We start from the raw sequence: 25956 nt of genomic DNA on the forward strand, positions 1-25956 counted from the left end.
TGGACAGCTCGTACTTTAAGAGCCACTCACTCTGAGGTCAGATGGATTTTTTTGGGTTTCTTATCCTGTATATGTACAGTATGTACATTATATGTACATGCTGTTATCTGAAATGCTAAAAATATGTTGATGTGACATCCTATGTGATATGACATTTGATCAAATTGTTTGTTCAATACAAAATACCTCACCTAAACTGATAATATGCGGCATTCTAGTTTTAGCTCATTCATATATATGCACTTATTTAGACAACAAAACAAAAGATGGAACGGGTTTTTTTGGAACATTTTTTTCCTTCATATAAACATTGCAAATGATAATATTTGCAATTGGAATCTGGGAATTATGTTGTCAGCAGTTTAGACAACAGGAAATGTCAATTTTACTCTATGTCAATATTTACAAAGTTAAGTTTGGAGTTACATGGAAATTTCCTTCTTTTTTTTTTTAAGAAACAGAAATCCTGTCTAGACTTCATTAATGTGATTATAAAAGTTAGCTAAGTGACCCCAAAAACCTGTCAAAGGTAGCGTATACATTTTGTGTTTTTATCCTACTTTATTGATCATTTTTGACGTAAACATAAAACATAAAATTGAGCAATTTTGTTACTATATATTGATTGTGTATGGAGAGCCTTTACTTGGTTCCACAATACATGTTGAGAATACACAAAATCAAAAGACACTTTGCCATCAAGTGACACATTAAAGCATGTCTAGAAGGGCAATTTTGTAACTTATATAACATTACGTCAGCCCTGATAATTTGGGATTTGGACGGTATGTTTCTGCAGGTGCTCCGCTTACTTTTTAACGAAACTCTCAGAAGCCATATTTATTATCGTAGTCGCAGTTGAGCGCTTCACAGTTCCGGGGTTGCTGGTTCAGATCTCCGCTTCGGCTTTCCTGTGTGTATGTGAGTGTGTGTTCTCCTCATCAGCTTGTACTCTGGCTTTCTGGCCAGGAAATGCCAGACTGGTTTTAGTTTCAGATCAGAATCAGCATCTCTGGTGTGTTGTTGATTTTTTTTTTTTTTTATATATGTTATTGGACATGTGTTCATTTTAAACTGCTCCAGATGACGTCCGTGCAACAGTTGCGTGTTGGTGTATTGCATGTTCGTATATAGTACAGTAGTACAGTAATATTGATGATAGTGGTGGTATTCGGAGACGGGTTTACATTACTACCCACTGAAATCCCAGGTAGAAGGTCACTTCCAAAATATTTGGATACACATGTACAGAAAGGAGGTCATTAATTCTGCCTATTTTCACAAAAGATGAGCGGTTCTTTCTGCATGTTCTTAATTTACCGGTACTGTAGTGAGTGTGAAACCAATCATGAAATTCAAATTAAGGTGGCTATCAAATCCTTCAATTCATACACTACATATACTCACGATTACGCATTGATGTAGTTTCAACGTTGTAAGCAACTCCCTGGGGGCAACTGCGACTGTAGTGTAGCCCACACAAAAAAATAAATAAATAAACGAGTTTGCCACCCCTGCTCTAGAAGGAAGGGTTGAAGGTTTTTATTTAACTTCTACAGGTGAGTCACAGGGTGGCGTTTATACTCGCAACAGTCACTTGACATGATGACACATGCCCCAGGGGGGTGGGGGGTGTACTCCAGACAACAGGTGTGTTAAGTGTATAAAAGCGGCCATCCAGCCTCACTTGAGCATTTCTCCGGACACCAACAAGCAACTTCAAGTGGATTTTCAACATGGTTTCAGCGGGTTTGCAGATGCTGGGCGCCGCCCTCGCCATTTTGGGCTGGATCGGGACCATCGTGGTGTGCGCGCTGCCCCAGTGGAAGGTGACGGCTTTCGTGGGCACCAGCATCGTGACGGCGCAGACCACCTGGGAGGGGATCTGGATGACCTGTGTGACCCAGAGCACGGGCCAGATGCAGTGCAAGGTCTACGACTCCCTGCTGGCTTTGAGCCAGGACCTCCAGGCCGCCCGGGCCCTGGTCATCATTTCCATCCTGCTGGGCGTGCTGGGGGTGCTCCTGTGCCTGGCAGGAGGCAAGTGCACAAACTGCGTGCGGGACGAGGGCGCCAAGGCCAAAATCTGCGTGGCGTCGGGCGTGGTCTTCATCCTGGCTGGGGTGCTGTGCCTCATCCCCGTGTCCTGGACTGCCAACACCATCATCACGAACTTCTACAACCCGTTGACTTCGGGCTCCCAGAAGAGGGAGCTTGGGGCTGCCCTCTTCATCGGCTGGGGGGCCTCCGGCCTGCTCCTCATAGGCGGCGCCCTCCTCTGCGCCAACTGCCCACCCAAAGACGACTATCCCGCCAAGTACTCGGCAAACAGAGCGTCTGCGCCCAAAGACTACATCTAAAGGATGACCAGTATTTCACCGCTTCCTGTCTTATCAAGCGCCTGCTTAATGGCCCACAACTGACGACCAGAACCTGCTTTTTGACTGGAAAGTAGACATCACGTTCAACCCGTTACATTTATTTTTCATAGCTCATTTCCATGTTTTTATACGATCATTTTCGTTGATTTGTTTTGTTTTATTGTGTATTGTCAGCATGTGTAAATAGTGTTTTTATGAAGATGATCTCTTCTCGTCAATTGTGTTCTTTTGCTGTAAAATAAAGCACTTCTGATTGGTTTGGATGCCTCCCTTCAATGTTGGAGTTTGGGGTTCTAACCTAATGTTTCCATACTTTCCGTGTTTGTGTGGGTTTACTTCCACAACTTTGTCTTTCAGCTCCCACATTCCAAAACCAACATGTAGGATTTGTTTAGCGACACTGATTGTACATGGATATGATTATCTAAACCTGCCCTGTGATTTGCTGGCGACCAGTCCAGGGTGTACCTTGCATTTTCACACTTCAATATCATCCACAATTCCTTGGACGCCATCTAGTAAGCATGTACTGGGAAATATTTTACATTGAGCACCCATAATTCAAAACCTGGGCTAAACTTACCTCATCCTTGACCCACAATAATCTTCATACAGACTGGATGTGTCATATCAACATACTGTAGTTCCTGGACACCAATTACTACTCTCGTATTAGCCAGGGCTTTGAATTACAGAAAGACTTGCAAAATATGAGCATAGCAAAGGAAGAAGGTTCCAAAAAAGAAAAAAACAGAATGGGTGAATTGCAAATAAATGAGGAATTACCCAAAAATATTAAGTAATGAAGTGGCTCTTGCAGGTTTTTCTTGCCCACTCCTCATGTTACTGTACGTAAACATCAGACGGTGTTGCAAAAAAAACTTGCTAGTTAAATGTTTCTTTCCAATCTGAACTCCTGTCATCTAACTCCTGACTAGGACTCAGTCAAAGTACAAATCCTGGAATTGACTGCAAAAAGCTGCGTCAAGCCAAAAATGTTGACTTTTTGTTCAATTTTGGGCAATTTTAAACCTTAGGATGTTATTGTTTTCATATCTCACAGAGGTGACTTTGTCAGCAAACTGGGTCAAAACCATTACTTCATGATGCAGTTGTTCCTTGAAATATGCGTGAACCAACTGCGATGTGAGTCGTCATTTGTCAGACTCTTGTTTTATTTATTTATTCTGCTTTGACTTGTGAGCAAGAATTTGAGATACAAGTGCTAGAGCGTGGCAACAAACCAAAGTTAACTCATTTCACAACAGGCAGTAGTTTGTTTCAAAAAGGTATTTCAGTCTGTTTAATTAGGAAACCACCATAGACGGTCTAAGGAAGTGCATCAGAGTTGCGGTGTCATAATATTTGAACAGAAACAGAATAGTGGAGCAAAATATGTAGACAATAAATAATATTCATGGGCATACTGTATCTTTTGCTCCTGCAAAGAATGACTATGGCTGACTGAGAAGTAACTTGTGACTGTCTATATAGAAATAAGTTTTTATCATACTGCCCCCAGTGGGCCAAGGTACACGCACCAGAAGGGTTACCACATTGCCAATTGTAGTGAAGCGCACAATGTGGCAAAAGCTTTTGATTTCTTGAGATTCTATTGAAATAAGTAATCATAGCATTTTTTTCAAAAGTAAAACTCCATACAGTGCTTGTTGTCTTATTAGAAACACAGGGTGGGGCGGATTATGGGCATTTTTATTCATTTCAGTGGGGGAAGAAGGTTTGAAATGCAATTTAGACTTACGAGCATTTTCACACAGCAAATTCAACTCAGATCTCGAAGGACCACCCGATATACATTTTAGTCTGAAATCAGAATTTGTGGGGGTACCTGGAAAAATATTTGGAACCCCTGCGCTAAACACTGTGACACCCATTTTCAAGTCTTCTTTCCAACGCTTTGTGTTGGAGAACAAGAACGTGTGAACCTTCTGACCTTGAAGCATTTGTGGCGGGTCAGCACCACTGAAGGTGACTAGGCTGATGTTTGTGTGTAAACTCACATAAGCCAATAGGAGAAGAGGATTCTGGCGTCACACGCCTCTCTGTCGTCGGTTGCCACTCGTCCCACAACAAACTTTATACGCAGACGTTCGCGGCGCAGGAATTGTTTCTCTGACCCGACCTTAACGGGCAAGATGGTGTCTCAGGGCGTCCAGATGATCGGCATCTCCTTGGCCATGGTGGGCTGGTTCCTGGTCATCGTGGTGTGCGCGTTGCCCATGTGGAAGGTGACGGCCTTCGTGGGCGCCAATATCATTACGGCGCAGACCATCTGGCAGGGCCTGTGGATGAACTGCGTGGTGCAGAGTACGGGCCAGATGCAGTGCAAGGTGGATGGAATGTCATAGATGCTCAGTGATCTAGCTGTAAATCGCACAGAATGTCTCCTTGTTGCTATAATTGCCCGATTCGCTTTATTTTTCCATGTATGTATATTCTCAGTTATTCAGGTCATGGTAATTGCGTGTCATTACTTTGGATCAAAGGTGAAACGTCATCACCGACCCAGAGGAGTCCACTTGACTCAGATTACTGTAAATTGTGTGAGTCGTAATCTGCACAGACACTCAGTGAAGTGGTCTTTAACTGTGACAAAAGGTCTACGACTCCATGCTGGCACTGGCGCGGGACCTGCAGGCCGCCCGGGCAATGGTCATCATCTCCATCCTGACCGGGATTTGCGGCGTGATGCTGTCAATTGCGGGCGGGAAGTGCACCAACTGCATCGAAGGGGAGGCCTCTAAGGCCAGGGCCTGCATCCTGGCCGGGGTCCTGTTCCTCGTATCCGGCCTGCTGTGCCTCATTCCCGTCTCGTGGTCGGCCAACGCCATCATCGCCGACTTCCACAACCCACTGGTCATCCAGGCCCAGCGTTACGAGCTGGGGGCGGCGTTGTACTTGGGCTGGGCGGCCGGTGTACTGCTGCTGATCGGTGGAGGGCTGCTGTGCTGGAACTGCCCACCGAAACACCACCAGAACCCTCATTACATCCCTAAATTCACACCGGTGAGGTCGACGTCTACTTCGAGGGAGTACGTATGAAACATTGTTGATGGGAATTCAAATTGGTAGTCAATAGCTGCATTGCAAAATTTTGCCTGGCCAGGTTGCAGTTCGCTACTTGCAAATTAAGATCCAGATTTCAATTGGGGGGAATTTGGCTTCAGTTTTTGAGTAAACACTCACCTACTTTGTTTTTGTGCTCTTCTGAAATTCTCTGGTACCACAAGATGGCGCCAAAGCCATGTCTAATGGAAAATGTGTTTTCCAGCAGTACCTCGACTTAGTTGACTTGGAGTCCTTCACTAAAATCGTAACGTATTCAAATCTTCTCTTCCATGCCGCTTGTCCTCACTATTCGAGATTTTTTTTTTAATGCAATCATAATGTGCGTCAACTATCTGCAGCTTTTCGGAGAACGAATTCAAACGTCATTCAATAAATGGCTGAAAGTGCATCAGTGACTTTGGCTCTTCTAATACATTTAAGGTCCATTTGAATGTAGCTGGGCGGCACGGTGAAACAGCTGGAAAGCGTTGGCCTCACAGTTCTGAGGTCCCGGGTCCAATCCCGGACCCGCCTGTGTGGAGTTTGCATGTTCTCCCTGTGCCTGTGTGAGTTAACTCCACGCACTCCGGTGTCCTCCCACATCCCAAAAATATGCAACAGTAGTTGGACACTCTAAATTGCCCCTAAGTGTGATTGTGAGTGCAACTGTTGTCTGTCTGTCTCTATGTGCCCTGCGATTGGCTGGCAACCAGTTCAGGGTGTACACCGCCGCCTGCCCGTTGACAGCTGGGATAGGCTCCAGCACTCCCCGCGACCCTTGTGAGCATAAGTTGGTATGAAAATGGATGGATGGATGGATGGATGGATGGATGGATGGATGGATGGATGGATGAATGTAGCCGGTGAGAACAACGACATTACCACTCATTGGTATGTTAGCGGCAATGGTTATTTCCAAAGCCAGCAGTACGCTACTGTCCGTGTATTGGGCACTACTTTAATATATTCTGTTTTCCCTTGATATGAAGTAGAGCGGTGTCAAATTCCTTCTTCTTCTGAAACTTTTCAAGAAACTATTAAAGTGTCTTTTTGCATAAGGGTACTGTGTCCCCCATGAGTCTATGCGTGCCTGTACAAATGATTGACAGACTATTTTGTCACCCGTCCTGTCTTTACAGGAGTATCTGGCTTTTTTGTCATGCTTTTATCCACTTGTAAAATAAAAATTGAAAATTAAATTAGAGGCAATCGAGGGATCACTTTTTCTAAAAATATTATTTGAATAATATTCCACTGTCAGGTCACACAGACGAGTTTAACATATGACAAAAAGGTTTGTTGTTTTTTTTAACTTCCTTTTTTTCATACATTTCCCCCAAGTTTTTGAACTGTTTTTGAACAGCAGAGAATCTGAGCAAATTTTGACTTATTAAACAAAGCAAAAAGTGGAACAAACAGCTGCTCGCAACTCAAAAAATTTACAGTGTTCCCAAGCCAACTAATGTTCACATATTCACACTTTTTTTTTCCATGTCCCGTCCTCTTTTATTTAGTGAAGCAAAACCTTTTCTGTTTTCTTTCTGAAACTCTATTGGATATGAATCACTACACTTTTTATGTAATTTTTTTTTGGTTTACTGAAAAGTAATAGTTTTGGAGATTCGGGGATTCCAAACGACACCACTGAAATATAAATGTAAAATATTATATATTAATATTATTATATAATATTAAAAATTGCATATATCCTGTGCAAAATTTGTGATTCTTTTGTAAATAAACCGCATATTTTTGTTATAACTGGTCACAACAAATGAACATTTAGTAACTATCCATCCATCCAGACATTATTTTTTTTAATTCATTTGTTCTCATAAAAATTATATTTTCAGATTGCACCTGAAGTGCTAGTACAAAAAAATTATTTTTTCTCTTTAAGAAGATACAAATCTTTTCTCAAAAAATATATATGTAATGCAATTTACTCAAAAATATCAAACTATATTACAGTATTGTAAAAAAATATTACTTGTCCAGGAAACACAACTTTATAGTCATAAAAATTAAAACTTCAAAAATGTCATTCCAAAAAATTAATTTCTTGTTTTTTAAAATAAAAACAAAAAAGAAAGAAAGAAAAATACTTTCTCAAAAAGATATGAAATGTAGTTGTTTTAAACAACATTAGTGTTCACATTAATAAAAATAAATGAACTTTTTTGTGTTTTTTTAATTCATTTAAATATCACTTCCTTCTGGTAGAAAATTAAAACTTTTTTCTCAAACTGAAAAAGAAATCACCAAAATTTTTGAGCTGGTGTAAGACAAATACCTGATCAAAAAAATTTTTACTCCATAATATAGAGCTTTTTTCCAGGTATAAAATGTCACTTAGAAATGCTTTAAAAAAAATTCTAATCATGAGCACTACAATTCTTTATTCTCATCAACTACAGTTTACTTTCACGTAACACCCAAAACGAAAGATAATTATCACATATGGACGGCAAGTGGCAAAATGATTACTTTTCTGATGCCCACTGGCATTCAGATATGTTTCATGACCAACTGCTGTTGTGAATACAGTATGTGGTCAGTAAATTTGCGCAATATTTTTGTGCTGCGGCGGCACGATGGATCATCTGGTAAATCATTGGCTTCACAGTTCTGAGGTCCCTCGTTCGATCCTGCCCCCGCCAGTTGTGGAGTTTGCATGTTCTCCCAGTGCCTGCGTCGGTCTTCTCTGGGCACGCATACACAAAATACAAAAAACATGCAATATTAATTGGACCACTTTTCTGACTGCAGCCAAATGGAAAATGTCTGACAGAAAGTCACACTGGCTATAGGCAAAGGGCCTTACCCTCTCAAGCATTTCTATAACAATGACTTTCCATGAGGAAGACATTTTTGAAAACTTGGTGTGCATGCATAGTACTGATTAGTATTATTAGCAAAGTAGTAAAACATGGAAAGGAAAAGAAAGCCCTCTCCTAAACCAGTCGAAGGTCGGAGTCCCAGTAATGACAAAGACTTTCAAGTGGGATTTGAAGACAGATTTAAGGGTTAAATTTGGAATTCCAAGCCAGGAGAAGAGTTTCAAATTAGAGCTTCAACACTGGGTTCGAGTTTGAAGTTTGGGTTTGAAGCTTACATCCGCAAATTCAAGCCTGGGCTAAGGTTTCAAAGTGCAGGTTTCAACTAGCGTTTGGGTTTCATTTTCAGTTTTTATGAAGAAACCAGAACAAAAAGACTGATTTTGGTCATCTTACTTATGAATTTCATAAAGCCATCCATATATGGTAGCTATTATCCATCCATTTCCTATTTCTGAGAAATGTACAACTTTTTTTGTTTCATCGAAAACAGCAAATTTTGCCTTTACTTGTACATTATTTTGTACATGAAATTGTAACGTACAAATCGAAAAATCTGGCCAATAAAATAGCTCAACAAAAAGAAAGTATCATTTTTGTCAGCAGAGGATATTTTCTGCTTTGGTGTGCCAGAGTTGTAAACACGTTTACGTAGAAAAGTACGTTTTTGAAATGGGATGCCACTCCTGTGAGTGGAAGAGAAGGAGGGGAGGGGGGAATCCAGTTTGACGAGAAGAACTCACCTGACAACGGCGACCGAGGAACCTCCCCCCAACCCGGTTGTCGAGAGAGAAGCAGCTTCCAACTTCCGAGTGTCGAGCTCTCGAGTACGCAGCCTCTTGGCCATGGGGAAGATCGGCAAGGAGACTGCGGGTCAGGTGATCGGCTTCATCGGGCTGGTGGGGGTGGCGGTGACCACCGGCATCCCCATGTGGAGGGTCACCTCTTTCATCGGCGCCAACATCGTGACGGGCCAGATCGTGTGGGACGGCCTGTGGATGAACTGCGTGATGCAGAGCACGGGCCAGATGCAGTGTAGACTCAACGAGTCGGTCATGAGGCTGACGCCGGACTTGCAGGCGGCCCGGGCGCTGGTCATCATCTCGCTGGTCTTCGGCTTCATCGGCTTCATGATCACATTCATCGGAGCCGAGTGCACCAGCTGCCTGAATAAAGCCACCTCCAAGGCCCAGGTGGTGATCATCGGCGGCTGCCTGCTCATCTTGGCCGCGGTCCTGGTCCTGATCCCGGTCACCTGGTCGGCCACCATCACTATCACCGACTTCCAGAACCCGTTGACCGTCAACGAGCAGAGGAGGGAGATCGGGGCGGCCATCTACATCGGCTGGGGGTCCACTGCCATCCTACTGGTCGGCGGGATCATCCTCACCACCTCGTGCCCGCCCCAGAGGCCCGTGTACGGATACCCCGGCTCCCAAGCGGCGTACCCCTACGCCAACGGTTCCACCTATGCCCCAGTTTACACGCCACCCTCCAGCCAGCCTTACACACCAAGTGGTTCGTACTATCCCGCCAAGCCGTACGCAGCGCCAACCGGTTACTCGTCACGACAGTACATTTAAACACCACTCTGGGACCGCAAAGAGACTGCAGTCTGGATCTTTCTTGTCTTGGTTACACTCGAAATTGCACTACGATAAACACTGAAGATGGTATGTACTGTACTGCACAATGACTGGAATGTCACATTATTGTGAGCAAATTATTTCACCAAATTTCTTTGGAAACTTCAGATGGGAGATTTGGGAAATATTTGAAATGGGGATTAACTGTGAATTGGTAAGTTAACATTCAAGCATAATTGTAAACATTTACTTTTGTTACGAGCAGAAAACTTTGCCAAATAAATCGCTCACCTTGCCCACATGCGAGGACAGTATTGCATCTTCATTCCTCCATTTTTGTTAGACTTCAAGATGGCAGCGGCATTGCTCATACTTCTACTTTTGCTTGTTTGTTTGGTTTCTACACATTAATTCATATGAATTGTTTCCAAATTTAAAAATTCCCCGATTGTTGAAGCCCTGTATGTGAGTCTAGGAACACTCACATTCGCACTAATGGACAAAGTCAAAGTTTTGGAACTGTTTTGTAATTATCTCAATTTTTTAGGGTAGCTACAGTATGGTGTTAAATGTGTGTAAATGGCTTGGAGTCCATTAATAAAATACTTGATTGAAAAACTTTTGTGACACTTATCAAGGCAGTTATAAAGGTCTTTTCGGGCTTGTAGTACCCTGACTTGAGAGTTGAAGAGAGTTAAATAATTTTTTATTATTATTTGAAATGATTTGAAATACCCTGAATCAATTTTGTGACATTTTTAGTAAAAGAAAAAATAGCAGTTTTATGCAAAAATGTAATAAAACATTGTGAAACAGAATATAACTAGATAGTTTGCTTTTATGAAGTGTAAATGTTGAAAGTGCATCGTGTGGGTCATCATGACTGAAGTGGATCTAAATTTTGGCACTCAAGATAAGGCAAAAATCCAAATCTTTGAAAAATTCACATTACGCCTCTATTAAATTAGAGCCCAACATTCATGCCTATATACATTTTAAAATACATACTGTTATGAAAACTACATATCATATTATTCTCTTCAATGTCTCTACGAAAAAAAAATCAGTGGAGAGCGTGTCATTCCTGCGCAAAGTAGCGGAAGTCTCACTCGACATCCCAGTGACAGACATATTGCCTGTAACGTCATTATCAGATGTCACACTGGGACAGTCGCCATTGAGAAGACGCTGTACCACCTGCTATGGGAGACGAACAACAGAGATTTTCGGATTTTTCCGACGCCCCTTCTGACACGGAAGCTCTTTTCGAAGAAGAGAACATCTCACAATCGAGTGAAGTAATATTACCATATCGTTTCGAGCCGTATTTAGATTATATGCGGATCACTTCTAACAACAGACTCCCCGACAGTATGTATGATAGTATGTAGCGTACTCAGGAGGACAAAATTCCGGGCGAAGTAACTGGCAGGTGGGGCGGCGGGGCTACTTTCTCTTTTGGAAAGGTTTGAAGAGTGAATCCATCCACCCGAGTTTTCGAGCAATATCCAGCAATACAACGAGACGGCATTTTGGCTGATGCGCAGGAAAAAACAGCTACTTTCCCGCCGGTGAAACTGGAATAATCACATGAAGCCGACAGTGTGGGCGTCTGGAAAATCGTCACTTCCTACTTCTTCTCCAAAACGAATGCCTCGAGAGGATTTTCATGGCGGAAGAGACAAAAATCCATATACGACAACATCATGACGTGTGGTGAAAAAACGGACGGGCCTTTTTTTCATTAAAAACATACTAAAAATCATGTTTTACGTGTCAGTTGACCTTTAAGGTTCACACCATTTAATATTAATCTTCAGATAAATGTATTGCCTTTTGAGGGCTTCAGCATGCCCCAAAACCCGCAAATCTCACTAAAAGGTCTCTAGGACTCATGCCTGAAATTGAACGGGAAGTCGGCCATTTGGGGTGAATTCCACAGTATGTACTCTGAAGGTGAATTCCTTCTAGGAAATTCGCAAAAAAATCACCCCCAGTTGGAAGAATACAATATACACTAGATAAATCATCGATGCTAAATGACCAAGCTTATCTTCAAAAGTGGGTGGAGCGTGGCGTTCCAGCCTCTTGCTAAGAAGCACACCTGGAAACATTTTAGTTTCATCTATTTATGTGAAATTCATCTGACGTGTCTGTCATGACAACAAGATGCACCAAAAAAAAAAAAAAAAAAGATTCATGCTCAACTATGAAAAGTCATTTTGGGCTGAAGCAACCATTCCATTTGTTCCTCAATTTGAGCTGACAAAATGGAAGATGAGTATTCAGAAAATGTGTGAGAACAAAATGTCTGTGAGAAATCTTGATAATGATGTCAAAATATGTGTGCGGTATAAAATATGTATTTATACAGCTGTTTGAAAATTTGAAATGAATCATGTACAATAAATGTATAGCGTACAAAGAAACATTTTAATGATAGATTCAATCCCTATAACACATGTGTAAAAATGTTTCTTTGTTTGGTCTTGTTTTTTTATGTTTCTTGCATCTTTTACAATTTCATGTCTGTAAATATGAATACAGCATAGGTAACTGGAGGAAGCCACTAATATACATGCAGTGGGAGTACTGTCTTTATTTTAAAAAAATATATCTAGGTTTATTAAGTCATAGTTCAATCAATATATTGAATACAATCCGTAGGTTCTCAAATTACGGACCTTTAGCATTTGTACTTTCCGGAAATCAAGTTTCGACACTTTTGAACAGAGGGGTCTTTATTGTTGTAAATGTAATGGCGTGCTTCTCTTATGAATCGACGCACAACATTAACAATGTGCCATTTTCTTGAACATGGCAAAGTCATTGTTAACTTGCAGTTACAGTAATTACAATTTAAAAAAAAAAAACACACCAATGTGATTGCTCCTTTTTGTTTTCCCAAAATTTTGAAAATATGACTTTTGCAACCATGCTAGCTCGTTGGCTAATGAAGGAATTTCTAATTAAAAGCAAAAATAATTGCTTGTGCTGATGCACTCATCAATCAACTTTCACAACAACAAGTATGCCCCACCTACGCCCGATACTATCAAAGCTCCCAGGTTTGTTACTTTGAAAAGCGGAAGCAGATGACGAGGCCACCAATCAAGTGTCGGAGCATCGTTTAAAAAAAGAATGTTGCCTTATTTACATAAAGTCATGGAGGAACTGATGTTCATCTCGTCGAAACTGTCGTCAGTCCTGGGTGAGGAATCCGGTAAGACAGGTTAATTGGTACCTGGCCGGTTTCAGACTTGGGCTTCTGGACTCCACCTCAAGTAGGGCTGGGCATCCTTAAAACCAACTGGAACACTCCGGCGTGCTTATTCGACGTCTTTACCTGACTTGTTCAGCTCCTGCGTCCTGCTTCTGTAAGAACCAAACACAAAGAGATCAAACATGGTATCGCTGGGCCGCCAGATGCTAGGCTTCATCCTGGCCGTCATCGGTTTCCTGGGGACCATCATCGTGTGCGCCCTTCCCATGTGGAAAGTGACCGCATTCATTGGTGCCAACATCGTGACGGCGCAGGTGATCTGGGAGGGTTTGTGGATGAACTGTGTCATGCAGAGCACGGGCCAGATGCAGTGCAAGATCTACGACTCCCTGCTCGCCCTTCCCCAGGACCTCCAGGCCGCCCGTGCCCTTGTGGTCATCGCAATCATCGTGGCCGGCTTCGGCATCATCCTTGGTATAGCCGGGGGAAAGTGTACCAACTTCGTGAAGGATAAGATAGCCAAAGCCAAGGTGGCGATCGCAGCAGGCGTGGTCTTCATCTGCGCTGGGGTCCTGGTGCTGATCCCAGTGTGCTGGTCGGCCAACACCATCATCCGGGATTTCTACAACCCGATCCTGACCAACCCTCAGAGGAGGGAGCTGGGTGCTGCCCTCTACATCGGCTGGGGAACGTCGGCTCTGCTCATCTTAGGCGGGGCCCTCCTGTGCAGCTCGTGCCCACCCAAAGACGGACCCGAGTACCCGGTCAAGTACTCGGGCGCAAGATCCACAGCCACCAGCCGAGCCTACGTCTGAGGACTGACCGCGCGGGAAAAACAAACTTTGAAAAACAGTCGAGCCTCAGTTCACGGATGACTCTGTTCATGGACAATTCGATTTTCCAACAAATCTTGCTCCGGTTAGCTGTTGGTTGTGCTTTCTCTTACATATTTCACATACTGGTATATTTTTGTTTTATGCTCTAAATTTGTTTTAATTCCAATCAAATTATGGCTCCCAAGAAGTACAAGTGATAGCACCATTAGGATTCACATTGAAAAAAAGAAGGATGTAATAGCTTAAAGAAAAGTGGTTGTGTTTCTGATCTTGCTATGCACTTTGGTTTGGCAAAATCTTGATAATGGCCTGTGTTGACATTTAGATTTGCATGTCTTTTGAACTAAAGCCGTGAAAACAGATGTAACTTGGTTCTGGAGCTGGAACTGACTAATTCTCTTTTTTTTTAGTCTTGGAATGAGTTAAGGTCGTGAACCAATTCCAATTCCACTATTTAGCCTAGGTGAGGTTGTGTGGAAATTCAAATTGTGTGACAGAATATTCACAAAAGGACTGAGCCCCAATTTGTATTCATTTAGTACAAAAGAAAAATTATTAGACTGGGAAGCTATTTGTACAGCCACATATTGTCTTGTGAATGTGCTTTGTGTATAAAATGTTTTTTTTTTACATGATTTCAATTGTTTTGTTAAGCAATTTCACTGATATTTAATAAAGCATTTACTTCCACTGACACCATGTTGTCAATGTGCGTTTTCCACGAGATCTGAATCAGAATTAGAATCATCTTTTTGGAGGGGGGGGCAGGTTGGTAAAAACACATTTGGTCTCAGGTAATTGGAGTTGAAGTACCACAGCAAAACAAAAAAAGACACAGCTGTACAGTATAACAAAATACACATCAAGGACCTGAAGTAGACATAAATGTACAAAATACGAACAGACATTAAGCAATATACAGTAATATTAATACCGACAAGGGAATTGTGCAAGGTTGCGAATGACACCATTTCTTCAAAGGCAGCATGTGACCGAACTTATTGACATAAACAAGCAGTTGGTTTCTTTGAATACGAGGTTTTCTATATATACAGTATTAAAGTGGGTCACCACCGTTGTAGGACGGGAAAAGCAGGAATGAGTGTTGTTCTTCCAGCAGACGTTCAACAAGTTGACCCGGTTGCACCACGCCGACATCCTCCTCATAGAACAACCGAGAGTAAAGGTCACCAACCTTTGGGAAACTGAGAACTGCTTAGTGGGTTTTAATTCATGTTAAAATGTTCTTCCAGGAGAAAAAAAATTGCTCGTTATCTTTCATGATATCTTATCCATCAATCGATTTTCTGAGCCACTTATCCTCACAAGGGTGGTGGGAGGGCCGGAGCCGATCGCAGCATTAATAGTTAATTGTTCGTGTTAAAGATTTCTTACAATAATTATCAACAATGATTTGATAGATAGATACCAGATGGAATTATTTTTTTTTTCAAAACTCTTCAAGTGTTTACATTTTCCAACATTCCTCTAATCACGCAATGGTCCATTTTCTCAAACATTTATTTATTAGGGGCATCTTTTTTCCTTATTAGAGTTTAACCCTATTAATCACTATGGTAGATGATCAATTTTGTTTTTTTACCATTTGAGTCAGAATAGAATGAACCTCTCTCCCAGACCTCCACCTGAATGTAAATAGTCTTGATGACGTGACACTAATCAGGTAGTAGTCCATTATATTTACTTTATTATAATTTGTCTCTCTTTTTCCACCTTTGTTGGAGGATATACTGAAGAATTGATAGTAGGACTGATGACAAAATAGACATTTCTTGGATGGGATCATACGTTTCCCCAAAACCTGTATATAGAGCTTGTGCACATGACGTCACCATTTTCACGGCGCCATACTGCCGGTCAAACAGAGCTGCTCGATATTGAACTAGAGGATAATATTTACAGTACCCGAGACCTGTTGTCCTGTTGATTGTCACACCAGACGAAACAGCTATTCAAAGAGATCACTCTATGGAATACCAGCTGAAAAGACCTGAAAAGATAGACGGATTTCGGCAATTAAACGTGATGGCTGGTGCCCAACCAAATACACACACCTGTGTAGCGATCACTTCATTTCAGGTAGGAATTATTCTTAATCTTAAATTACCATTTAATATCTACAATGCCAAATTGACTCATTTGAAAACAATGCATATTTTAAAAAAGAAAATAAACCATCTGTCACAGAGAGGTTTACGTGTGGCACCGATAGGCTTCTGTGTACAGAGGAGTCAACTCGCTGTCCTCTTTTTTTTTTCAGTCATAGTTAATGAATGTGGGTATTCAGGTATTCAGAGAGCCAGGCAGGAGAGTACTTGGGGTGTCTTCTGGTAGGAAAGGGGAGAAGGAGACTTGGTGGTGGAGCCCCAAAATACAAGAAGTCAAGAGATTAGCAAAGAAGAAGTGGGACACGGAGAGGACTGATTAGAGGTGTAAGGAATACATTGAGATGCGCCGTAGACGTAAGGTCGAGGTAGTGAAGGCTAAACAAGAGGCATATGATGGCATGTACTCCAGGTTGGATACAAAAAAAGCAGAAAAGGAGCTTTACAGGTTGGCCAGACAGAGGGATAGAGATGGGAAGGATGTGCGGCAAGTAAAGGTGATTAAGGATAGCAGTGGAAACATGTTGACTGGTGCCAGTAGTGTGCTAAGTAGATGGAAAGAGTACTTTGAGAAGTTAATGAATGAAGAAAATTGGAGAGAAGGTAGAATAGAAGAGGCAAGCGTGAATGACTGGGAAGTGGCTTTGATTAGTAAGGGAGAAGTTAGAAAGGCACTGAACAGATTGAAAAATGGAAAGACAGTTGGTCCTGATGACATACCAGTGGATGTATGGAAGCAATTTGGAGAGGTGGCTGTGGAGTTTTTGACCAACTTATTCAATAGAACACTAGCGGGAGAGAAGATGCCAGAAGAATGGAGGAAAATTGTGCTAGTCCCAATTTTTAAGAACAAAGGCAATGTTCAGAACTGTGGAAACTACAGAGGAATAAAGATGATGAGCCACACAATGAAGTTATGGGAAAGCGTAGTAGAGGCTAGATAAAGGACAGATGTACCTATCTGCGATCAACAGTATGGTTTCATGTCTAGAAAGAGTACCCAGATGCGCTATTTGCCTTGAGGATGCTCGTGGAAAAGTACAGAGAAGTTCAGAAGGAGCTACATTGTATCTTTGTAGATCTAGAGAAAGCCTATGCCAAAGTTCCAAGAGAGGAACTGTGGTACTGCATGCGCAAGTCTGGTGTGGCAGAGAACTGTTAGAATAGTACAGGACATGTATGAGGGCACCAGAACAGCGGTGAGATGTGCTGTAGGTGTGACAGAAGAATTTAAGGTGGAGGTGGAACTGGATCAGGGTTCCGTGCTGAGCCCCTTCCTGTTTGCGGTATAGGCTGACAGAATATATGTGTGTGAATGGGGGGGGGCTCCAGGGAGAAGAGATAGTGAAGGTGGACGACTTCAAATACATGGGGTCAACAATACAGAGCAATGGAGAATGTGGTAAGGAAGTGAAGAAACGGGTCCAAGTGGGGTGGAACAGCTGGCAGAAGGTTTCTGGTGTTCTATGCGACAGAAGAGTATCTGCCAGGATGAAGGCCAAAGTTTTTAAAGAAGTGGTGAGGCCAGCCATTGTGTATGGATTAGAGACGGTGACCCTGAAGAAACAACAGGAAGCAGAACTTGAGGTAGCAGAAATGAAGATGCTGAGGTTCTTGCTTGGTGTGAATAGGTTGGATAGGATTAGAAATAAGATCAATAGAGGAACAGCCAAAGTTGGATGTTTTGTAGACAAGGGGAGAGGGAGCAGACTTCGATGGTTTGGACGTGTTCAGAGGTGAGCGAGTGAGTATGTTGGTGGAAGGGTGCTGAGGATGGAGCTGCCAGGCAAAAGAGCGAGAGGAAGACCAAAGAAAAGGTTGATGGATGTTGTGAGGGAGGACATGAGGACAGTGGGTGTTAGAGAGGAGGACGCACGAGATAGGCTTAGATGGAAAAAGATGACACGCTGTGGCGACCCCTAACGGGACAAGCCGAAAGAAAAAGAAGAAGTTAATGAATGTGGGTTTGTGTAAAACCAGAGGTCATTTATTTAAATATTGGTATTTGTATTGAAAACATCTGAGTGGGTCCATCACTATGTGGGATTTATTCCTGATTGAGAACAGATTTAGCAACGAAGTATTTGTATGCGTCCAGACTTTTCTATGCTTTCAAACTCTCCCGTGTAAATCTCAACGATTTACTCACCGGATACATGTGTGTAGCCAGTTGTCTAAGATAAGCAGAAGCAGTCCAATTTCTTATCGGCGAAAACATCAACTTCGGGATTAAATTTGGGTCCTCTATGCCAAATGTCTCTCATTTTTCCACGTATCTTCGTTTATTATCACCTTCTAAATGTTTATCAGACAAAACTCTGGGCGTCGTGCTATAAGACATATTATCATTTCATCTCAACGGACTTAGTATTGAACAATGCTTCGTTTGACCGGCAATATGGCCAGTCACTTGATTTTGGTGACATGGGTGCACAAGCTCTATACCGTTCAGCAGTAATGGTGCCTCCACAGATGTGTAAGTTACACATCAAAGCTCCATACGATCACAGATGCTGGGTTTTGAACCTTGTGTCCATCACACTTCAAATGGTTCTTTCGCTCTTTGTCTCAGAGATTTCCCCTACAAATTTGAAATATGGTGTCGTCCGACCACACAAAACATTTCCTCTTTGCATATTGCATCTTGTATGAGCTCGAGCCCAGTGAATCTGGCAGCGTTTCTGGGTGCTGTTGATAAATGGCTTTTGCTTTGCATAGTAGATTTTTAAGTTGCACGTATGGATGTAGCATTGAACTGTATTCACTGACATTGGCTTAACGAGATTCTTCAGTCTGTTTTTTTTTATGATGGCAAGTTGAAGTTTACTGTCAAACAAAAAATGAACGCATCCTTTTGAATGTCTGCTAACACACTAACATTAATGCTAACACACAACGCAAAATGGCATTGTCAAGCAAACAAATAGCATCTATTTGGTGGTATTATAACACTTTAAGCAATGCATGTGTCTGTGAACACAAACACTGCAGCAATGCATGTTGAAAAACAGTATAATAATAACCTGAGCCATATCATCCACAAAGTGGGATGGTGGATGACTGATTAGCACATCAGCCTTACAATTCATGGACCCCGGTTGAAATCCTAGCCTCGCTTAATTGAAGTCTCCAAATTTCCTATATGTGTGAATGGGAGGGCAAATTGTTTGTTTCTATGTGCCTTGTGATTGGCTGGCCACCACTCCAAAGTGTATCTGACCTCTCACCTGAAGCCCGCTGGGATATTAAATTACACCCGCGACCTTTGTGAGAACAAGCAGAACAGAATATGGACGAATGAATATCATCCACTAACAAAATGACAAATATTACTGAAGCTTACTAAATCAGTGGCAACAGAACAACTTCAACTCAAAAGTCAAGGAACCACGGAAAAGCTGTCCGCAATTATTTACTCTAGTGGTCAAGAAATGAATTGAGTGCTTTTGCCATTTGAGTCAAAATGGAATCTTCCCAACCTTTGAAGAGCAAAAATGGTTCTGCCCATTAAACACTACCCAGGAAGTGGCCTGCTAACTAAAAGCAAAATCAATAATCCCGTGTGCCCATATTTGTTTTCATTTTACAATATTTACTGTTTTTACCAATCGGTATCATTCACCCTGCCCCGAAATGAGGAAAAAATGATAAGGCCCTGTTGTCTTACATCACCCACCGTCAACCAGGATGTGTCGTGCTCCCGTACAAACAAATACAAATTGCTCTGTTGAAAGTTCAACATTGGTGGAGACTTTGGTTTCTTTTTTTTTTTTGTTCCTCCCGTCTCACGTGAAAATGTGAATCACATTTAATGTTCCAGTATGAATCAGCTGTTCCTCTTCATCAAACGTCACAGAAGAAATGTTTGGAGCTGGATGTCATTGCACATTGACATCCACTTTCATCATGTGGACACACCCCGCGCTCACTGTTGCATTCTTCTTTGCCTGCCGTCATCATGTTTACAGTCGGCAGAAAGCTCGAGTATCGCTTTCGGCATGAATTCATTTTTATGGATCAAAAGTTGAACAAAATAATACTGGATGTACATTTTTTTTTCCTCTGAAATCAATTAATAAAGGGCTTCACACTTGTGTGTACTGCTCAAGTACATGATTACAATTTTTTTTTCTTTCTAAATAAGACAGACACGCTATTTTTGTTTTTTTTTTGCTCGAAATTGTCTATGAAGTTGTGGAAAAATAAGCACATTATGTAAGTTTCACTGAAGACTCAAAATTGTGATGTTTATGAAAAATCGATGTAAGGTTTTTTAAAGCGTAAATAGTGTTTTGTGTTTACAAAATCAAATAGTTTATATAAGGGTTGTTGAAGAGTACCGTAAATTGTCATTGATGTTAATAAAATCACATAAATTTCGTTGCGACTCAAAACGTTTTACAAAGCAAATATGGTGAGACTATCGAAAGTTCCAATTTGTCAAAGTTTACAAAATCAAATACACAAAACTTATTCAAGGATCAGAAACGTTGTTGGATTTGCAAAAACACATACATTAGGTTCAGCGTCGAGTTAAAATTATCATTGATACACCTCCATTAGGTCCGTTAAATTGTTGACAATAGCAACCAAATCCAGTATATAAGGGATGCATTAAACATGCAAACTTGTTTTTGATGCTTCCATCTGTTTAGTTGGGCGGTATGGTGGATCAGCAGGAATAGTGTTGGCCTCACAGTTCTGAGGTCCCGGGTTCAATCCCGGCCCCACCTGTGTGGAGTTTGCATGTTCTCCCCGTGCCTGCGTGGGCTTTCTCCGGGCACTCCGGTTTCCTCCCACATCCCAAAAACACGCAACATTAATTGGACACTCTAAATTGCCCCGAGGTGTGATTGTGAGTGACGCTGTTTGTTTCTATGTGCCCTGCGATTGGCTGGCAACCATTTCAGGGTGTACCCCGCCTCCTGCCTGTTGACAGCTGGGATAGGCTCCAGCACTCTCCGCGACCCTCATGAGGATAAGCATCTTATAAAATGAATGGATGGATCTGTTTGGTTAGTTTCTCCAAATGTAAAAGTACAATGTAGAAGGGTGGTCAACAAAGACTCGAAATTGTCACAGGTGCTGATAAATCGTTATATTTCCTTAACACTAGTTCAGTGACTCTCCGTCTCTGACGGTGTGGTGGTACATTCGCCTGACTTTGGTGCAAGCAGCGATGGATCGATTCCCGCTCAGTGAATCTGTTAATATGTGCCCTGCGATTGACTGGCCACCAGTTCAGGGTGTAGTCTGCCATTTCCCTGATATTAGCTGGGATGGGGTCGAGCACCTATGAGCCTAACCAGAATAAGTGGTGTTGAAAATAGATGGATGGATATTGCCGTTTGATCTTTGAGCTCATTTACTGAAACTTTAAGCAGAAAAAAAACAGGTACACCTGGAGTGTACGAACGTTTGTTGCCAGGTGTTTAGACAATATGGGCTGTGGTGAATTATTTTGAGAAGACAGTGAATATAATGTGGTAGAGGCCCCGTAGCTCAGTGGTTAGAGCACTGGTTTGGTAAACCAGGGGTTGTGGGTTCATATCCCACTGGGGCCTCCACTCCCTGAGAAGGGTTGCGTCAGGAAGGGCATCCGGCGTAAAAATTGTGCCAAACATATAAGTGCGTTCGTCTGAGATGACACGCTTTGGCGACCCCAAAAGGGACAAGCCGAAAGAAACACACAGTGAATATAATGTGGTATACAAGCTATACACTGACTACTTTACGTTGTAGCTAAGTTTTCAGAATTGTTCCATTGAAAAGATACAACAAAATGGATAAAAATACACACTTTTGTGAGATTTTACAAACACCGAGCCCTTGAACGCTGACTTTGCCTTTGATTGTTGAGTGTCGAGCGGACTAAGTAACACAATCCTTCATGCAGAGGAGGAATAATAACACCCTTGACAAGCGACAAAGAATCTTGAATGGCAGGTCTTCTTTTGTGCGGGTGTCTGATCCTTGCTCGACTTTCACGCCTCCCATTTTGTGTCTGCGCCGCATTCGGGCATCCGATCGCCTCCCGAAATCGTCTTCTCACCGAGCTCTCGGAGGTGACACTGCACCACTGTCATGCCCTCCATGGGTATGCAGATGGCCGGCTGCGCCCTCGGCCTCTTGGGCTGGATCGGCGTGCTGATCGCGTGCGGCTCGCCCATGTGGCGCGTAACCGCCTTCATCGGCAGCACCATCGTCACGTCGCAGGTCATGTGGGAGGGTCTGTGGATGAGCTGCGTGGTCCAGAGCACAGGCCAGAGTCAGTGCAAGGTCTACGATTCCATGCTGGCTCTGAGCCAGGACCTCCAGGCCGCCCGGGCCCTGGTGGTGGTCTCCATCATCATCGGGCTCGCCGGTGTTCTGGTGGCCTTCGCCAGTGGCAAGTGTACCAGCTTCATCCCTGACAAAAGGGCCAAAGCGAGGGCCTCAGTGGCCGGTGGAGTTCTTCTGATCATCAGCGGCTTCCTGTGCATCATCCCCGTGTCCTGGACCGCCAGTATCATCATCAGGAACTTCTACAACCCGACGGTTGTGGACGCACAGAAGCGGGAGCTGGGGGCTTCTCTCTACATCGGCTGGGGAGCCGGGGGTCTTCTGCTGCTGGGAGGGGCCCTCCTGTGCGCCAGCTGCCCCCCCAAGAGGGACGAGGCGGATTCCGTGCACTACGTGGTGAACAGATCCACGGGAGTGTTCAGCAAACCCAGCTCCATGAGCTCCTACACGCCTACAAAAACGTACATTTGAGACTAGTCAAGTACATGCTGGGAAGGGAAAAATGAAGGAAAATGAAGATGCTCGCTGTCTGGCGTGATTTTTTTTTTATATATTATATTGCATATAGAGATGGGTGAAAAAGAAAGGGTGCAACATTCTGAAACAAATACTGTCTAATTTCTCTCCTTTAGCATTAACAAATTCCTGTTCAGCAGTTTCCAGTCTTCAACACTGATCTCTTTATCATTCTCAATTTCCTGCATGCTTTAATTCTGAAAGTCAACAACAACAGTACATAATGGTTCTCTTGAATGTACTTTTACGATTATCGCAGAAGGCAACTCTTAACAAGTGTGTACCTCCTTTTGCTTTGCCCCTTGAGATGGACATTTGAAAGGTTATCATTTTCGTCTTTCACTTTTGGGTGTCAGAAGGTGCTTGGACAGATCTGATATTTTCTCACTCTGCCAATGTGGGTGTTAGACATTGAATTGACAAAAGCATTTTCTTTCTTTCTCTGCTCTCTGACTGGATGCTGCAGAGAAACAGAATGATGCCAATGTCTCATTTTACTATATGACTTACTATTCCTGTGTTGGATGCTGACGAGACAGCTGTGACGTTTCTTATTTTTCTCCTGTTACTTAACTCCTCTTTGTGTCGGCTATTGGATAATCAGTCAATATTTTCTCATTTAACTTCAGATTAAGATGGATGGACAGTTGAAAGGTTTTCTCGTTTGAGCCGCGAGTTACAGTTGTTGCTGTTGGACGTTGAATTGCGTTAGGACATTTCCTTGCATTACTCTGTGAGAACGGAGGAAAAATACTTGAAAGAAGATGCTTGCTGTCTTAAAAAAGAAATTCTTAAAAAGACAACTCAATAGACAACAGTCACTGCATGTATTCATGATTTCATGAAAGTTTATGAGTGTTTCTTGTCACAATAAATTTGCACTCCGTGTTCTTGTGGCTGCTGTTTGTTAAGTTCACCCACGGGAGAACCGGTTTGTCGGCCTCCAGCACACCTGAATAAAAAAGAAAAACATAAAAATATCAGTAAACGAGCTCTAATATGTTTTTGACCAATCATCACATTAATTTGATATTCCTGCATGAATAGTCCATACATCCATCCATCCATCCATCCATCCATCCATCCATCTATCCATCCATTTTCTTTCCCGCTTATCCTTACGAGGGTTACGGGGAGTGCTGGAGCCTATCACAGCTGTCAATGGGCAGGAAGGGGGGTACACTCTGAACTGGTTGCCAGCCAATCGCAGGGCACAATTTAGAGTCTCCAATTAAATCTTGCATGTTTTTGGGATGCGGGAGGAAACCGGAGTGCCCGGAGAAAACCCACGCAGCCACGGGGAGAACATGCAAACTCCACACAGGCGGGTCTGCAATTGAACGCGGGACCTCAGAACTGTGAGGCCAACGCTTTACCAGCTGCCACCGTGCTGCCGCATGAATAGTCATTTTTAATAAAAACAGACGTTATATTATAATGCATATAAATTCCTTTTTCCAATAACACGTGGTTTATTTTGGGGAGGAGAGAAGACTTAACGTTTTCGTGATAATGCAACACTCTTTCTCAAATTTTTTTTTTTTTTAAATCACGATATTATGACAGGGCAGCATGGTAGAGCAGCTGGAAAGCGTTGGCCTCATAGTTCTGAGGTCCAATCCCGGCCCCACCTGTGTGGAGTTTGCATGTTCTCCCGGTGCCTGCGAGGGTTTTCTCCGGGCACTCCGGTTTCCTCCTGCAGCCCAAAAACATGCAACATTATAATTGGACATTAAATTTCCCCTAGGTGTGATTGTGAGCGCGGCTGTTTGTCTCTATGTGCTCAGCAATTGGCTGGCAACTAGTTCAGGGTGTTCCCCACCTCCTGCCCATTGACAGCTGGGATAGGCTCCAACACTCCCTGGGACCCTCGTGAGGATATGTGGCTAAGAAAATGGATGGATGGATATTATGACATTTTTTTCCTGACATTGAATATTTAAATTCCTATATAATCGAAAAGGAGATGCGGTAGTTGTGTTTAATTGGTGCGAGGATAATGAGGGATGTTCTTGGAAAAAAATCTCCCCTGTAATTGATCCCTGAACCCAAAAGGAACTCAGAACTCCAGGACGGCTTCTTTTCCATGTAGAAAACCTAATGTCTTTTAATACTGTAGTCGTTTGTATCTGTCACGGAGACTATAGTAATTCAATTGTTCATGTCCAGTAAATATGGGTGCCATCTTGCTATATGTTAGCTTACCAACTGCTAGAATGTTAGCATTTCATCAATTCTCATTAGAAATGTACAGTAATGCCTCAGTACAGATTAATGTGTAAAATCTTTATTTAATATGTGACATTGACAATTTATTGAGTAAATTAAATTGATGACCTTATCCATTTAGCTCCAAGTACAGACGAGTACAGTGCTGTGTGTATGTGACTTTCTACCACCTCTGGTTTTAGGTGCAACATGGCACTGCAGGAACTCGGCATCATCCTGGCCATGCTGGGCCTGGCTGGGACCACGTTGATCTGTGCACTTCCCATGTGGAAGGTGACGGCCTTCGTCGGGACCCGGCTGGTGGTCATGCAGGTGTTCTGGGAAGGTCTGTGGATGACGTGCGTCAGCGAATACACGGGCCAGATGCAGTGTAAACTCTACGACGCCCTGCTGGATCTCTCTCCGGAACTGCAGGCTGCTCGCGGTCTGGTCTGCATCAGCCTGGTCCTGGGATGGATTGGCTTCTTGGTCTTCCTCCTGGGCGCCCGGTGCACCAAGTGCCTGAGCCACCCTCGCATAAAGACCCGAGTGGTGCTGGGCTCGGGCCTCGTCTTCGGTGTGACGGGCCTCGCTGCCATGGTGGCCGTGTCCTGGACGGCCACTGACATTATCAGAGAATTCCATAACCCACGAGTCCCCGAGGTACTCAAGCGGGAGATTGGGGCGGCCATTTATATCGGGTTTGTCGCTTCGGGATTGCTACTCTGTGGCGGGGGCATCCTGTGTGGGAGCAGGTCGCCACCCAGCGCCGCAATACTTTCTGATGGGTACAGTCCAGCCAGGGCCCCCACAAACTGCAGCTATGCCATCAAGAACTACGTCTAGACCAGGCGAGGCGGGCCGTGAATTTGGTAAAAAGGCCTTTGGTAGC

The 25956-nt window shown here is 42.9% G+C and overlaps 4 protein-coding genes across 5 annotated transcripts; all 4 read left to right on the forward strand.

Annotated features, from left to right (window-relative positions):
- Positions 1 to 25928, forward strand: LOC133504323 (claudin-6-like). Its single transcript, XM_061826459.1, has 2 exons — positions 1 to 36; positions 25268 to 25928. The coding sequence occupies exon 2, from the start codon at positions 25275 to 25277 to the stop codon at positions 25908 to 25910; it is 636 nt and encodes a 211-aa protein (XP_061682443.1). The 5' UTR covers positions 1 to 36; positions 25268 to 25274; the 3' UTR covers positions 25911 to 25928.
- On the forward strand, positions 1714 to 2605 carry LOC133504324 (claudin-4-like). The gene has a single exon (XM_061826460.1). It carries the CDS (start codon positions 1737 to 1739, stop codon positions 2358 to 2360), a length of 624 nt encoding a protein of 207 aa, XP_061682444.1. The 5' UTR covers positions 1714 to 1736; the 3' UTR covers positions 2361 to 2605.
- Positions 4500 to 14618, forward strand: LOC133504327 (claudin-4-like). 2 transcript variants are annotated; one of them, XM_061826463.1, is made up of 3 exons: positions 4500 to 4732; positions 5001 to 5274; positions 9116 to 10576. In XM_061826463.1, exons 1-3 carry the CDS (start codon positions 4538 to 4540, stop codon positions 9868 to 9870), a joined length of 1224 nt encoding a protein of 407 aa, XP_061682447.1. In that variant the 5' UTR covers positions 4500 to 4537; the 3' UTR covers positions 9871 to 10576. The 2 variants fall into 2 exon arrangements, with proteins under 2 accessions (XP_061682447.1, XP_061682448.1); XM_061826464.1 differs by lacking the exons at positions 4500 to 4732; positions 5001 to 5274 and adding exons at positions 11096 to 11114; positions 13504 to 14618 and having other exon boundaries at positions 9117 to 9731.
- LOC133504326 (claudin-4-like) lies at positions 22128 to 23797 on the forward strand. Its single transcript, XM_061826462.1, has one exon. The coding sequence runs from the start codon at positions 22143 to 22145 to the stop codon at positions 22809 to 22811; it is 669 nt and encodes a 222-aa protein (XP_061682446.1). The 5' UTR covers positions 22128 to 22142; the 3' UTR covers positions 22812 to 23797.
- Positions 25929 to 25956: the final 28 nt, after the last annotated feature.

This window comes from Syngnathoides biaculeatus, chromosome 8 (assembly GCF_019802595.1).
Source record: "Syngnathoides biaculeatus isolate LvHL_M chromosome 8, ASM1980259v1, whole genome shotgun sequence".
Lineage (NCBI taxonomy): Eukaryota > Metazoa > Chordata > Actinopteri > Syngnathiformes > Syngnathidae > Syngnathoides > Syngnathoides biaculeatus.

Excerpts from the sequence above, each read along its gene's own strand:
- LOC133504324 (XM_061826460.1), top strand. The coding sequence starts at position 1,737 with ATGGTTTCAGCGGGTTTGCAGATGCTGGGCGCCGCCCTCGCCATTTTG.
- LOC133504327 (XM_061826463.1), top strand. The coding sequence starts at position 4,538 with ATGGTGTCTCAGGGCGTCCAGATGATCGGCATCTCCTTGGCCATGGTG. Across the intron at positions 4,733-5,000 it reads CGGGCCAGATGCAGTGCAAG|GTCTACGACTCCATGCTGGC; the intron begins GTGGATGGAATG and ends CTGTGACAAAAG. Across the intron at positions 5,275-9,115 it reads ACTGGTCATCCAGGCCCAGC|TACGCAGCCTCTTGGCCATG; the intron begins GTTACGAGCTGG and ends CGAGCTCTCGAG.
- LOC133504326 (XM_061826462.1), top strand. The coding sequence starts at position 22,143 with ATGCCCTCCATGGGTATGCAGATGGCCGGCTGCGCCCTCGGCCTCTTG.
- LOC133504323 (XM_061826459.1), top strand. The coding sequence starts at position 25,275 with ATGGCACTGCAGGAACTCGGCATCATCCTGGCCATGCTGGGCCTGGCT.